The following is a 16395-nucleotide window of genomic DNA, read 5'->3' on the forward strand; positions in this document are numbered from 1 at the left end:
GTTAAAAGAGTCCAGGTCACCAGTTAGGTTTGGTTTATTTATTTTATTTTAAAGATTTTATTTATTTATTTGAGAGAGAGACAGAGCACAAGCAGGGGGATCGGCAGGCAGAGAGAGGAGCAGACTCCCTGCTAAGCAGGGAGCCTGATGCGGGGCTCAATCCCAGGACCCTGAGATCATGACCTGAGCTGAAGGCAGCTGCTTAACTGACTGAGCCACCCAAGTGTCCCGATTTTTTTCTACTTTAATGTGCCTTTTGATTTTTATAAAGCATGCATACAAAAGTATATATAAAACATACATTCGATGTTTAAATTCATGATAAAGTGAGCACAAACATACAGGTAGCTGTCACTGAGGTGAAGAAACAGAATATGTCTGGGAACCATAGAAGCTCCCGTGTATTTTTTTCCCATCACGCACCCCCACCTCCCAACCAGAGATGACCATTTTCCTGGCTTTTAAGATCGTTGCTTCCTTGGTTTTCTTTGTCCTTCTACCAACTTTTGATTTGTCACTCAACAATATGATTTAGTATTCCCTTCTGGTTAACTTTAGGAAAATGGGAAATGGACTCCTCTTGCTCAACGTTGTTTGTGAGATCCATCCATCTCACACCGTTAGTAGTGGCAGTCACGGGTTTAGGTCGTTGCTGCCTAGTATTCCATTGGAGGAATGTGCTAACATTTCTGCATCCGTTCCTGGTTGGAACCCTTGGAAGGTGCTTTGGTGAACATGCTGCATATGTTTCCTGATGAACATTGGCAAGCATGCCGTAGAGAACTTAGGTGTAGCATGGCCGGATTGGAGAGTAGGTGCACCTTCACGGGTACCAGATGACACCAGGTGGTTAACAATGGTTGCACCAGTCTACCCTCCACCAGCAGAGTCGAGAGTTCTAGGCGCCCCATGTCACAGAACGTGGATTGTCAGGCTTCTTAGCATTTGTCAGTCTCACACGTGAACATATCTCATGGAGTTTTAACTTGCCTTTCTCCCGATTGCTAATGAGATTGAGCGTCCTTGCATATGCGTGTTAGCCATTTGTATTTCCTCTTTTGTGAACACAGTGCTTGTTTGGGTATTTTGCCAATCTCCTACTGGACTGTCTGGTTTGTTTCTTGTAATTTGGAGGCATTCTTTCCATGGTTCTCAACACTAGTCCTCTGTCAGGTACTGTTTGAATCACCTCCTGCTCACTCTGCCTTAGGGATACAGGTCCGGCTGAAGGCCCAACACCCAACACTGGACAGATGAGCTTGACAGCAGTTTATCGGTCTCATGTGTTCACAGCCTGGCAGATGAGGACACGGGGCCACACCGGGCAATACCAGCAGGGGCTGTGAGAAGCAGGCTTCATAGTAACAGGAGGGTGGGGCACCCCCCGGTCCCCATAGGGGTGAGACTGGTTTATTAAAATAATTCCGCAGCCTGGCAGGGAGTTAAACCCACTACCCAGCGATGAGCAGGAACTGTGTCTGTCCCCCTCGTTAAGGAACATTGTTTAGCTAGGGGACCTTTCCACGGGGGCAGAGTGTGAAGGAGAACTTTCAGTTGGGCCCGTCGAGGGCCTCCCAGTTTTGCTAGGTGACAAGGCAGCATTTAACACTGAACCTTAATTTTAGGACTTACACCATGGCTTATGTGTTACAAATCTATTCTCTCATCATGTGGCTCATCTCTCCCTCTCTAGGTTCTTTTCATGAACAGAGATTCTTTATAGTTCGTACCTTTTATATTCTAATTAATTCTTCACGACTCTAAGGTCAAAGCCACTCCCTGTACTGGCTTCTGAAAGCATTACCGTTGGGCCGCCAATTTGATTCTGCGTCTAAACTGCATCAAAGCCTATCGGATGTGCCTCCAACCCCCTGGCCCTTTAGGGAGACTGAGGCCCTGACTGCTTCGGGGAGCCCATTCCTGCCTCTTCTCACCATGAGGCTCCTCCACGACATCTCACGATTGCCCCTTCTCCAAGACTTCTCACCGTGGCCAAGACGTCTCCAGCAAGAACTGCCAGGGCTTGTTTGGGACCTTGCAGGACAGAGTGTCCACCCAGCTCCCTTCTGACTCAGCCGGCCGGCTTCTGTGCACTCCGTGGGTGGGCTCCCTTAACTTGGCTGGGTGCCACCGAACTGGTGCTGCTGGTTCCTAGGGAGAGAGGACAGTGCCTTGCTGTGTCCCGAAGCACTTCCTGATCATCCCCAGGCTCCCGAGGGGCACAAGAAGAAACACGGGAGATGTGCGATTTGGAATTAGGACAGGCGTTCGTAGTGAAAGTGGTTTTGGTAAAGGTTCTTGAGGAAGCAGCCAAGGACCTATCAGTAAGTTGGGGTAGAGAACCTTCTGTCTCCAACAGGTAAATGATGTTCCCAACACTGTGATTCAGCTGGGAAGATGGATGCGGATGGCACGTGCCCTCCCTTGTCTCTGTAATTGCTGTCATTTTAATAAACAGAGCTCAGCTCATTCAAGGGATAGTTCAAGTGCAGACAGAATTTATTCTCCTGTAAGCGCTAGAGTTTCAATTTTCAAACCATCATTGTTTGTGTTGCCTGTCGGCATGTGGAAATGGCATAATAGTAATATAATAGTACATAGCAAGAGATGGCTCTGAGCCTTTTGTGGGTGTCAACTCAATCCTCACCACCACCACCCCCCCACCAACCTCCATCCGGGGTTCATCTTTATTCTGTGAGGAACCTGTAGCCCAAGGTGCCCCCACAGCCCTGTGACCTGCCAGCTGTGTTCCACAGAAGCAGCTAAGTCAGGCAGCCCCTGAACCCTGCTCTCTGTCATACTCACATCACAGGAAGGGGGCTTCCAATGGGCTCTCCAAGAAAAGGCCATGGAGTGACTTAGTCATCATTTTCTTGTATCTGCAGTGTCTTCAAGAAGAAAGACTACTGTCATCTGTGAGCATTAGTCATCATCTAAAAAACTAAAGGGAATGAGCTTAAAATAAAATCAAGAACATCAGAAGGAACTTGGAGAGAGCCCGAGGGAGAAAATGATAGCACAGGCTAGTCAGGGGTTCGCAGAGTCTGCCCACAGAGATCAAGCCCAGACGCCATCGAGCTGGGAGTCCCTCCTTCCCCTCCTCCTGTCCTTCATCGGCCACGAGGTGGTGTCCCCCGTCCTCACAGCCCCCGGACTGCTGGCTGCAAGAGGGGAGGGCCTCGCCTGCTTCCTTGGGTTTCTTCCCAGTGCCAAAGGCAGTGGCTGGCACACGGTGGCCCTCAGTCAGCGTTGGGTGGATTCTGTTGTTGATTGACCTGTTTGGACTCTCCGTCCTGCACATCACGTCTCCCTTTCCCTGAGCCTGTTCAGACTGACCTTCTCTAGCCTGGTGGTGTCCTGTGTTCCTCCCTCTTCAGGCCAGAAAGCCCAAGTACAGTCCGGCCGTCCCTTCCTCTCGGCCCCTCAGCGGGTCCCAGCCCCCCGACCCCAGGCGCACAGGACAAGGCACTCACTCCTCTGGGGCCCTCGCAGCTCTGGCCTCACTTCCCTTTGCAACACCTGCCTCCACTGCTCTTTTCCCTCCTGTGATGCTTTTGTGCGCACCTTGCCTCCTGCGTGGAGCACCCTGGCTGCCCGGTAGACACCGTCTTGTCCTTCAGCTCCTGCTCAGGGATTCCTCCCTGTGGGAATCATTCCCTGGGAACCTCTCTGTCCATATGACTGGACTCTGTACACCAGGCTCAGTGTTCTCGGGCTGCCTTGTTTTGAGTCCTGTTGTCTTGCTTGTGCACCCCCCACCCCGAGACGTCTTTCAGCTAGTCAATGCATTTTTCTCGAAGGCCAAGCACCATTCAATGTCAGGCACCCAGGGGTGAAGAAGGCAGACAGGGTCCCTGCTCTCCTGGGGCTCCCATTGGATGAGGCAGGCAGAGGACACACATCAGCACATGAACGAACAAGAGAACTTTGAGAACTTTCCTGAACAGTTATGAAACACCTGATCACACTAAGCATTCATTGAGTGACTGACCAGCAGCTCACGCCACCCTCACAGCTTCCTTATCTTTTGGTTGATGGGGGTGCAGAGCCAGCTTTCAGTCCCGACCTCTGGGCCTCTCTCCACCTTCCCGTCTGGGGGAACTGCCCCTCCCCAGCACTTACAGGACCGCAGAACAAGTAGAGCAGGGGGCTTCAGAGGCCAGAGCCCCAACAGTGAGGGTGACATCCATGGGTGCTTCCTCAGGGCCAGTGCCTTCAAAGCAGGGACCTGAAGGAGGTACAGGAGTTAGCCGAACACAAGGAGAGGTGCACGATGTCCTCGCCTCAGGGTGCAACCTGGGGAAGGCCCAGAAGGAAGAGCAAGCTGGCCAACTGGAGAAAAGGAAATTTGGAGGGTGGGGAGTACGAGCCTCAGAAGTGAAGTGGGAGCTTCAGGTTTCATTCTGGGAGCATTTGGCAGCCAACAGAGAGTTTTTGTTTTGTTTTGTTCTGAAGTCAGGGCTATACCCAACATGGGGCTCGAACTCGCGACACTGAGACCAGGAGTCACAAGCACTATGGACCGAGCCAGCCAGGCGCCCCTGGCAATAGACCATTTTAAGCAAGGTGGTGACCTGATCTGATATAGGCCTCCTTCTGGCTGCTGCTGGAGAATACGTGGGGACAGGGACAAAAGTCGATGTGGGAAGACCAGTTTGGTCAGTTCATTCCCCAGATAAGAAAGGATGGTGTTCTAGACTGGGGGTCAAAGCCATGGGAATAAAGGGAGGTGAGAAGATCTGAGAGAATTTGAGGGAGGAGTGTGTCACAGCATTTGGACGTTGTTTGGATGTGAAGACGAGGGCGGGATGGGGGAGGAGCTGAGGATGCCACCGGGGTGTCTGATATGGGCAAGTGACCAGTTGGCAATACCATGGGGACATCGAGCACAGAGGAGGAGGAGGTATGGGTGCAAAAGAATGCCATTGGGGATGCATGTCAACCTCTGGTCCCCAGGGGACACACAACAGAGAGTTACCTAGACATACAAATTTAAGAGTTTATAAGATCGTGTTTTAAAAACGTAGGAAAGGATGAGTTTATCAAGGGAGACTGAGGCAGCAAGAGACATGCCTATCTTCTCTCTCTCCTCTGTCAGCTTCCACCTGCACTAGCGAATATGGGAGCCACTAGCCACATGTGGCTTTTTAAATACCAATTCAGATAATTAAAATTAAATACAATTAAAAATTCAGTCTTCAGGGGCACTGGGTGGCTCAGTGGGTGGAGTGTCCGACTCTTGGTTTCGGCCCAGGTCATGATCTCAGGGTTGTGAGACTGAGTCCTGCATCGGGCCCCACGCTAGATGTGGAGCCTGCTTGGGATTCTCTCTCTCCCTCTGCCCCTCCCCCCCACCGCACATGTGCACACACTCTCTAAAAAATTAAAAATTAAAAATAAATGGAATTTAAAACAGTCTTCAGTCATACCAGCCACGTTTCAATTCTCATAGCCACGTGGCTGATTGCTTTCATAAGGGACAGCACACATGATAGACCGTTTCCATCACCTTAGACGGTTCTATTGGACAGTGCTATATTAGATTCTATGTTGTGTGTTTGTATCGCAGTGCCCAATCACTCAGAAAAAAAGCACAGTTCCTTTGATTGAGGAGACTTTTAAGAAGTAAACAGGTATTCTTTTGTGGGCCTAATGGTCAGAAAAGGAACCCTATGGGGCGCCTGGGTGGCTCAGTTGGTTAAGCGACTGCCTTCAGCTCAGGTCATGATCCTGGAGTCCCGGGATCAAGTCCCACATAGGGCTCCCTGCTCAGCGGGGAGTCTGCTTCTCCCTCTGACCCTCCCCCCTCTCATGCTCTCTCTCTCTCTCTCATTCTCTCTCTCAAATAAATAAATAACATCTTAAAAAAAAAAAAAGAAAGAAAAGGAACCCTATGCATTCTTCCGGGCCCTTCCCCTGAGCGAGTGGGCCTGCCCGGGGGTCCCTCGATGCCCCTGCCGCCCTGACCAGAACACAGGAGTGTCGGCAGGTGGAGTCCTCCAGGAAGAGTAGGGCTCTCTGCATGCTTGTCCGACTTAACTCTTACTTCTTTTTTAGGCCCATGGACAATCCTTTTGCATTGGAGCAAGTAAACCCTTCTAGATTATAATTCAGGATGACGGAGTGATAGATTCGAGCGTTTTCACAGAAAATCGGATCTTGAACTTTTCATTTCAGAAACCAGTTCTGAATTGTCTTCAATGTTCAGTTTTGGCGTTTGCTTTTGTTTTTCATCTTCGTTGAGTGTGTACCTTTGTTCTTTATTTTCTTTTTCAGTCAGATGTCATGGATCAGAATTTGTTAAATTTCCTTCCAGAACAAGAACATTCAGAAGTGTATAAAATGCTTTCTTCCCATATGCTTGTGACAGATTCCCCCTCCCCAGAATACTTAAAATGTAAGTTTAACTTTACTGGTTTTACAAGATATAAAGATAAGAATTTTACTTTTGAAAAGAGGTTAGAATGAATTAAGAAGGGAGGACTAATTTTAAGAACAATTTTCCTTGTGACTCAGAATATTTCCAAGATCCTTAGAGGTATATTTTAAATTTAAAGCTAAAACTGGAGTTTGGAATATGTATGACATTTAACTTCTCTGTGGAAAATTTGAAAGCATGGCGCTTACAAATAAGAATTTGTTTTGCATGTAATACAAGAAGTTCTTTTTTTTTTTTTAACACGAAGAGTCTTTTGGTACCAAACAATGCAAAAATCAGCGCACAATCTGCTTATTTTAGAGGACACCGTAATGCTAGATTTGTATGATAACCAAGTCACCAACTGCAAAATGAATAATTAGGTCAAAACTCCAAATTCTCTTCTCCTGAGGCTGTCATCTGGTTATTTATTATATACATTTGCAGTTTTTATGGAATTTTAAAGTTTTTCTCAAAATTGGCAACCTGGATGGAAGGCCAGCCTCAGTGCCTCCTGAACCGTGTGTCTGTTAACGAAGCACAGACATTGAAGGAGATCGTGCAAGTGCCTCGTACTTACTTGTTCAGGCCTTAGTTCATTTTCCGTGAATAATGTGTCCTGTTGTACATCTGATTTTACTTCAAAGCAACGTGAAAAGATTAGATTAAAGAGAGCAGCTCTATGTGAGCAGCTTTGTTTTAATACACCATATGAAAACAGCCGGAACTAATCAATGCCGACATAACCAACCACAGACATCTGTGAGCAAATTAAGACTAATTGGGCCCAAGTATGGGATGCAAAACATCTATATAAGCTATGAGGGGAACCCCCGGTTCTGCAAAGGTTATAAAACCATGTCCAAGAGTCAGTCGTAATGAGAGAAACGTCCCGGCCGTGTGTAGACTGAAGCCTGAGAGTTACGCAAAGACACAACTTGTTTGGTCTAGAATCTATGTCATATTCACGTTCGTTTTCTCTTTTTCCTTTGACCGCCCAGCTGACAGCGATGTAGAGTTTTATTGCCATCTCCTCAGAGGCAGCTGGAACCCAAAGGAATTTCCAACGTATGAATACATAAAATTTGTAGGAAATTTTCGCGCTTACAACAATGGTAAGCTTCAATTGTCATATAATTGTGACAGCGTCTTTTGTCATGCAGACGTGCACACGGGGGCATAAGACTCACTGAGGGAGGAGGAGTGAGAACATGTGCTTTTCATATTTGCATTTGGATTTTCATGTTCCCAAGATGCATTTTGTGCTCGTAAATGTTATCTCCCATTCGAGAAGAACGCACTCCCACACTTGTTTATGCCGGGGCAGGAAGTCCCACGGAAATGCACTTTATCCATTTACTTAGTTTCAGGCTGATGGAAGAGTTCTGTGCTGTGAGAAAAAACTTACAGTTAATAAAGAACAGGCTCAGCCTACACACAGCCCAATAGGGCTGCATTGTGACATAAAGATCCATAACCTTGATTTCTGCGTCTTTATTGTCCTTTTTACACTACTGCCGTGAGCATGTTTTCATGGGTCTGGTACATAGGTCTTCTCCCTCTGACCCTAAGGCACAGGAAGTGGCCACTTTATGATGAGCCAGCAATCCACACTGGGTGAATTATCAAGCCGATTAGCAAAGCAGTAAAATCTTACTCTCTGAAATTACCCAGATAACTAATGATCCGAACTCTGGCTGCACCTCTGAACTCGAATTACACCCTCAGCTTCAATTTTGACCTGAGGAAAATGGGAATGCAGGCCCTTTGCCAGAAATTCAGCAGTGCAAGCCCCACCCCTCCCCCCCCCCCGCCCCCGCTCCACAGTCAAGCCTAGCTACAGGAAGGTTTGCATTTGGTTTGCTCCAGGCCTCAAACCTCAACACAAAACAAATCGTTTTGAATGATCTAACATTTCATAAGACCGCAAAGATGGGGAAAAAAGGAAAGATGAGGCAATAGGGAGTTGATGGCAGCTCGGACTGGGGCAGGCTCTGTCACTGATACTTAACTCCAGACCCACGGTGAGGTCCATTACCCCGCCTAATTAGTCCCAGAGTTTCCATTAGAACCGACCAAACATAAATGGCCCCAAGTCCTAATGCTGAGGCTCTACCCGGGATCTTCCCTTCACCCTTAGACGATCCTCTGCTATATGTTGCTTGCATAAATATACATGCTTTGTCTCAAAGGCTCCAACTAGATGCTGCTAAGCATGTTGGTCTTGCCAATGTGTTCAGGGTTTATGCCTGGATAATGGGCTCCGGGGCCAACTGGGGGCCCTCTGGGAACCTACCCAAACAGGGCTCAGTGTTCCTGAGTGGTTGGAAGTGAAGGGAGGTCAGCTTTCACAAGTGGGGCCCTAGATCTGGGCTACACAGGGTAGAGCCAAAGCCTGACCATGCCTAACCTGACTCATCTGAAAGGCGTTCCTAAAGCTCATGAGATGAATGTTTAATGAACCACACACACAAGTAAATGGTAGCTGATCGGGCTACCGAGAGTTAAAGAAACTGACCTAAGAGGTGCCTCGCCGAGTACCCAGCGCGATGCCAGTTCTGGTGTAGGGTTCACTGGGTGAGGCAGCTTGTTAAAATGCAAATTCTAGGGCGCCTGGGTGGCTCAGTTGGTTAAGCGACTGCCTTCGGCTCAGGTCATGGTCCTGGAGTCCCGGGATCGAGTCCCGCATTGGGCTCCCTGCTCGGCGGGGAGTCTGCTTCTCCCTCTGACCCTCTTCCCTCTCGTGCTCTCGTGCTCTCTATCTCTCATTCTCTCTCTCTCAAATAAATAAATAAAATCTTTTAAAAAAAAATAAAATGCAGATTCTAGGGCAGGAGATCTGAAGGTGGGGCTGGGATTGTGCAATTGGAAAAGAACCTTGGAGTTTTGATGGAAGGGGTCACGGACTTAGAGAGACACCGCCCTATCGTAATACTGAATGCCATTCCGTAGGGATTTTAAGGGTACTCCTCACGCTGATGGTGCTCCTTCCAGACAGCTTTATCCTTGAATTAATATAAGCAGGGGTTTGGAATTCGCTTAAAATGTGTACTGTGGCCATAATGCCAGATGCCAGAATAGCAGAGTATCCCATGTGGCAGCGAGCGAGGAAGGGAAAGGCATCCTGGCCACCGGGAGTGCCAAGACTGTGGGAATTATGGGACGCTGCGCCCACGTGTCCCCATGACAACAGTGCACCGCTTAATTAAGGAACCAACAGGTGATTGGCCGGTGAGCCGCAGTTGCATCCTTTTTAATTTCCATTTCCACAACTCTCCCTTAAGCTGCTGCCGAATATCACTTTGAAGCTTCCTGTCACTTATCACAGTTTAGAGGGTTTCCGGGAAAGAGGCAGGCTTCGTTGTGAATACCTGGGTTGTTTTTTTGTTTGTTTGTTTGTTTTAAGCTAGCAAAGCTTTATTTTCACTTCAAGTTGAGACAATGTTTGTTTGCCTGAAAGAATGTGTGGAAATTATGTGTGATTTTTTTTTCTTTCTTTCTTTCTTTTTTTTTTTTTTTGGAAACTGTTACTGCTATAAACACAGCACAGAAAGTGGAATATTTAAAACCAAGAGTGCCAGAGTGTCTTTCCAGAGCCTGTTGAAGAAATCAAAGTTAGGGGGCTTTCTTGAGACAAGAGTCCCCAAACGTAATTGTGGAAAAACTGAAATATAATTCTCACTTGGATGAAAATAAACAGCAACAAATGTCAGAGACAAATGAATTTCTAAGATGGAACCCTATAAAATCACCAGCATTCAGTCATTTTTGACCTAGAAAATACGGTTTAACATACTCTAAGGAATACTTCAAATTTGATTTTGTAGGTTTACTTCTCAGTAAGTCTTGAACAATGGGTTAATAAAAATAACTCACTTAGGAGTGTTTCCCAAATCCCAGGTCCTGGGCTCAGTCTTTGCATTGATAATCTCATCGAATCCTCCCACCAACCTTTTAAGTGGTCCGGTTGGCATCGTCCCATCTAAACAGGAGGAAAGTGATGCATATAAGAATCTGAGGCACACACATGGAAAGTGGCGGACCTACAATCGTACCCATTCTAACCCTGAAGTCCTACCCTTTACCCCATTGCTTTGCTGCCTCCCACAAATCTATGTTGAAATTAATCTTGTTTTGTAGCTGCAGCACACAGGCATGTCCCTGCCACCTGGCATGCCCTTGGTATAGGATGTCATGTCTATACCTTGCACACCAGATGTCCTGCACCCATGTACCAAGCTGCTTTCATGGTATGCAAGATTTGTTTTAAATCAAATATGGTGAGACACACAGACATGGAAATGACTGTCAGGAAAGAAGAGGTTTATACTCACAGATCCCTCCAAACAGGCCCAGCACACCACAGAGGCCACATGGGGAAGCACCAAGGGAGGTCAGGGGGCAGGGCGAACAGAGAAAATGTGGGCAAGAGCCACTCGTGTCTTCTGTGGAAAAGAAGGAGCAAAGCAGTGTAAACAGGCTTCAGTTTGGCTAGTTGGAATCATTTCAGTGGGCTCTTGGGTAGAGGGGCTGTCTCTAGTTGTCAGATGCCTGGGTTGGGGTGTGGGCTCTAGATGGGTTGGTTTGCCTATGAAAGGTGCACAGAAAGGTGAGTCATTCACTATTTCTAGGAATTGGCCAACCCAAAAAGGAGCAATTCCTTCAGGGTCGGCAAGGCCCCAAATGTCAAAGTATCAAATACAGATACTAGAAAATGTGGTTTGTACACAGGCCACCCCCTGCCACTTCCCTGAGTTCCCAGGCATGGCAAACACTTAAAAACAATGTGTAAAGTATAGAAGAAAACGGACAATGAAAACTGGTTTTATTTTAATAGAATCCCTGCTCACACTTCAGAGGACTTCATAGGAAACCCTACTCTGGCCCATTATTGGGAAAAGTCCTCTCATTTCTGTAGGGCTGTTTAGTTTATGGGGCATCGCCTGGTCCATTCTTCTTTGATGCCTGTCAGAAAGATGCAAGGCTCTCATTTTTATAAATAATGGAGTGGAAAGGACGGTGACCTTTACTCATCTGTGAGCCTACGCAGTCCACGCCTGGTACATAAATAAGGCTCAACACAAGTACATTGGCCTAGACTGAGGCTCGGTGATCTTGGCCCCACACATACAGGTGGTCAGGGACAGCAGCAGGATTCAGACCCGGCTTCTGACTCATAGGGAAATCGGGCTTTTCCTTGAGAACTGATAATACAGCTCTCCTTGACAGACTCCAGAGCCCACCCGGAGATAGAGCCCCCGATACACCTTTGACCTTGAATCCAACGTGAAGATTAAATTCACTTAAGTACGTGCTGGGTAAACTGGCCTGTGTGTAACTTCCAGTGATTTGTGAATTGTCTGCACTGGAAGGCCTAGGCAACCGTGCGTGGTCAGTGTGTGGTCATCCTTGGCCTCCATTTGCTCCCTAGTCTGTGTCCCCCGCCACCAAGTTCCTTAGCCACCTGGGCTCCCTGGGTGTTCCCCGAGGTCCTTAACCGGACCCCTGACTCAGGCATCGCCGCCAGGACTGTTCCTGCCCCACTCTCTTCCCTGCCTCTTGTTCACTTGATCACCCAGTTTGCCTTAAGGCTGATGGAGGCATGGGCTGCAACTCGAAAACCATGTCTGTAGCAACCCTTGGGCCGTTAACCAAAGGGCAGAAAGGGAAACGTGTTGGCTGTAGGGCAGAGAAGACGGGATACGGATCCAGAGGGAGCTTTTGGTGACCCTTAAGTCACGTAGATGAAGACACCATCTGCTTGCCTGCTAACCCACATAACCGCTCAGCATTCGTCTGCCCTGTCACCGGTAGGAGTAGGCGGGGTTAGGAATTTGGGGTATGGAGTGGCATAAAGTCACCTTTGCCCTTGTTAAGGCGATTAAACTCTCTGGTTGGACATTTCTAGATTCACCACCTTGCCCCCGTCCCTCTGACCCTCTCCGTTCACCAGGGCTGCGGAGACAGAGCCACCGTTGCCCAAATGCGTCAACAAAATGGAATTTTCCCCTGCTTCACTCTTTGCACCTCTTGGTCACTCCTTAGGACTTCATCATTTGCTTCAGATGTTCGAGGCAGGGGAGGGGATGGAAGACAGGATTGCACATCTTTAACCTAGATTCTTTAATAAACATGAAGAAGTACGTGTCGGGAAATGAGACAAGAAAACAGCTTTCCTAGAACTGTTTCACTTTAGGACAGTTTCTAACCAAGTCTGTGAAAAACATCTTGAAGGGATCCGAGCTGGAATACAGAAGCACGTGTCTCCTCCTCTTCCCCTAAAAAAGCCTACTGTGTGATCTCAGCCATGTGGCCTGGAGATTCAGGGAGGACCACTGGTGCAAGCCGCGCCTGGTCTACCTCTGCTCTTCGCATCGTTTCCAGAATGGGGCTGAAGTGAAATTACTTTTTTCATTTTTTTAAAATACCACGAACAAATACACCGTTCAGTCTTTTTCCTTCTCTAGTCATATAGAGGAGCCCCTGGGTCCTCTTCCAACCCCCACCCAAGGCCCGCGGTCCCACCCCCCACTTTTATGGGAGAGGAACTGGCCAGATGATTTTCCAAGGCATAATGAACAGTCTTTGCTTTAAGGGGTCCTAATAAACAGGTTCCAGTTCCTGAAAGATAAGTTCGTGCCAGGAAGAAGGCAATCCTCTATTTAAGCCCTTGCTCCTCCCCCAGACTTGGATTTAAATGTGCATCTGACTGAAATCCAGAAAGCAGTATTTCAAAAGTTGCTGGTGTGGTTCCAAATAGGTCACCCTCAGCAAACATTCCACTCTGGGCTTTCCAGAAACCACACACCAGAGTATAAAAGTTTCCTTGCCCTTATTTTACCTATTCGCCTCTTAACCACACAACCAGATTTGAAATACTGGCAGAAAGGGAGGCTTTTTAGCTTACAACACTCGATTCCGTATGTTCCGTGGGATTTCTGTAGGTTGCCTCATTTTAGGGCTTTGGGGGTTTTGTTTTTTGTTTCCCTGAGCTGAATTGAGATTTCTCAGTTAGGGGAACAAAGCCACACCCACCAGACCTCACTGAAAATGGAGACGTGAGCTGAGCACAGGAAGGAATGTCTCTTCCATCTGGCACAGGCCCCCAAGAGGCAAGAAGCAGAGTGTCCCCTCCACCCCAGCAAGGAAGTGCCACATCCTTCTCTGGCAGTGGGCACTGCTGCCAGATTAGGTCGCAAAGGAATTAAGATTGCGATAAAGAACAAATTGTTACCCAAGGGCATCGTCCCACGTGAGCATCTAGAGCCCATATTGAAATGGAGCAGTGAGGAATGGTCAGACATTTATCAGACACGTCCTCCTGCTTGCTTCAGCCTGGGAGCAGGGGCACTTCTATAGACGTGTGAAGTCATTGTGATAAAAATGTGCACAAGGCGTCCACTTGGAGGACAGGGGGCGACAGCTTGTGGGAAGTTCACTTCCCTGAGCCTACGTCCACACCAGCCATCTGGTGGATATCTTGTCAATGCAGTGACAACCTCCTGGCCCCGAAAAATACTCATTTTAATTAACGAACGCCAAGGGAAAGGAGAAATATTTAAGTGAGACATACATGTTCCCATCGGAGTCATTTTTTCAATCCAGCAAATTGTAAACCCCTAGCTCTCTTGTGTGGCTCTCAGCTTCTCTCCAAGCTCGTTCTTTCTTTCTGATCCCAAACAGCACTGGCCGAAAGAAAGCACAAACCACACTGATTGCCCCAGCAAGTTAGGCAGTGCCCCCCGGGGCCAAAAACCAGGCAGCATTATTTTGCTGCAGCTGTCCCGAGGACCCATCAGGTGAAACATGCCATTCTGTGCAGAGAAGAGAGAAGAGCCCGAAAATAGTGCTTAATGAGCGGCAGAGGATTTCTCATGGATGTGCAGGAAATTATTTTTTCCTTAACAGTCCAACACTCTAGCCCAGACGTTTTGGACATTTATCATAAATGAGATTTAAGAACTTTTTTCTTCCTTTAGTGAGCCTCCCGATTGTTTCACATCTTCCTGGACACCTTTCGGCTTTGAATTTTCGTTGGTTCCGAGAAGCGCTGAGAAAGCGATTTGTCACTCTCCGTGTGGACGATTAGTGTGTTTTCCTACAGCTGTTGCAACTAATTTATCATGAGCAGGCCATCTCTGATCAGAATACTTAATAGTTTAGGCCTGATGACTGGACCAGTCCTGAGGAATAGTCGGTACCCCTTTTTCCATTTGTTTCTGCTCCTTTGCTGTGAACTATGTTCACTATCCCCACCCCGCTTCTTCCCCGTTCTTTTCTACCCCTTTACACACACGTTTCATGCCACGCGAGACCTCCCTGCCTGCTCGGTCATCCTCACGTTCTTATGACTGACTTGGGAGGTCACCTTTGTCATCAGACAGATTTGGAAGCCAACCCCAGGTGCCAAACGAGAAGGACTTTAATCACTCCTATTCTCTCGAGAACCTCGGGGCTCTCTTGTGTTCAGAATCCCTAGCGTGCCCGCCCAGGACAAAATTCTTCCAGGGTCTCTAAAATTAGAGGCTGTGATGAAAGTTCAGGAGCAAAGAGGGGCTTGATCCCCGCATGGACCCGTTTAGTAGTAGGAAGACCAAAAGCCGAACACCCTTTTGCATCTTTCCAAGCGTGAGGCCCCCTCAGAGCGGGGACTGCTGTTGCTGATTTGCAGCAGACCTTTCCCGGGACCTTCTGACCAGTGTAAATGCACTAGTAGGGGGTGAGCTAGCCCGAGGGCCAGTGGGACCCAGGACCGTGCTCCACGGGCACCCTCCCAGAGCGAGCCAGCCTCCAGCAGCACCAGGCTGGGCCACACAAGGGGGAGCCACTGTAGGGTCTCAAGGCCTGTGCGTCAGTTGCTGGCTGGGATCAGAAGGTGCCTTCTCCTAGCCGGGTCTTAAGCTGTGGTCTGGAAGTGCTATGGAAGGTCATCTCACCGGAGGCACATTCAACAAACACATGTGGAGCACCTGCTGTGAGCAAGACACCTGCTCAGGGCAGGAGACAGAGAACTAGACCCTGTTCCTCCCATAGGGGAAACCTATCTCTTTAGCTCTGAGCAAGAGAAGATCAATTTCAAGTAAGATGACCCTCGGAGCAAAAAATGTAGCAAGTAATCACTGCTTTTATCTGTGGTGTGAGTACTGTGTGTGTGTGTGTGTGTGTGTGTGTGTGTGTGTGTGTGTCTTGGAGTGGCAGTAGCAAGGAGAAGGCTGATGAATAGGGCTGCGCCGGCATCGACCGGGGTAATTCTTCCAAGAGGCTCGGGAAGCCTGCTGTAATTAGATATGTTTTTTCTATTACTTAAATTGAAACAACTAATTAAATCCTTAATTAACGTTTTTTAACTACTTTGGGATACGAAGTGCCAGAGAAGTTATTCTAAGTGCTAAATATTACCATGAAGTCCCAGGGGGCAGTTTGCTCCTGTGTTGACTCTGGAATCTGCTAGGAGGCTCCTGCTGTGAATAAAAGTCATTTGAAATGCAACTGGCAAAATGTTTCAAGTATCTTCTTCCCCTTGACTTCCCCCCAAGGTTTTCCCCTTGGCCTCTGTTAAAACTTTCACCCTTGATTTACCGTCACCTTTGATCAAGCCCTCAGCTGCTTCAGGTTTTGGGGGAGAAAGCTCATTTAGAAGAGGAGTTTCCTTGGTTCTGGAGCCCTCTGTAAAGTATCTAGCTTCTCTAGCGCAGGCTGTAAGCAATAATGAAATTTCCCCTGCGGGGAGCATTTTCATCTTTAAAACCTTAGCAGTTCTAAAAGGACTGATAAAATTGCACTAAGAGGCAGCCAGGCCAGCAGTAAGCTGCAGAACATTCACTTAATTTCCATGGTCTCTGCCCCTTGAAGAAATTGTTAGGGGCTGGGGTTTCCCTACCCCACGCTCTTTCCATTCCCCTGCCTTCCTCATCGTAAATCACTGATGAAGGCACTTACTGACAGAGCCCATGGATCATTCCAGCAAGGCACATGGT

General features: G+C 47.9%; 1 protein-coding gene across 2 annotated transcripts in view; it reads left to right on the top strand.

The window, feature by feature from the left end:
• The window catches only part of NPAS2 (neuronal PAS domain protein 2), a 151963-nt gene that overhangs the window by 104108 nt on the left and 31460 nt on the right, over positions 1–16395 (top strand). For both annotated transcript variants that reach the window (XM_025869020.2, XM_073897862.1), the window contains exons 6-7: positions 6277–6397; positions 7420–7533. In XM_025869020.2, the coding sequence (XP_025724805.1) occupies positions 6277–6397; positions 7420–7533 (235 nt within the window). The remainder of the gene's footprint in view (positions 1–6276; positions 6398–7419; positions 7534–16395) is intronic.

This window comes from Callorhinus ursinus, unplaced genomic scaffold (genome assembly GCF_003265705.2).
Source record: "Callorhinus ursinus isolate GAN/ISIS: 27379988/994484 unplaced genomic scaffold, GSC_fseal_2.0 scaffold10, whole genome shotgun sequence".
NCBI classification, from domain to species: domain Eukaryota; kingdom Metazoa; phylum Chordata; class Mammalia; order Carnivora; family Otariidae; genus Callorhinus; species Callorhinus ursinus.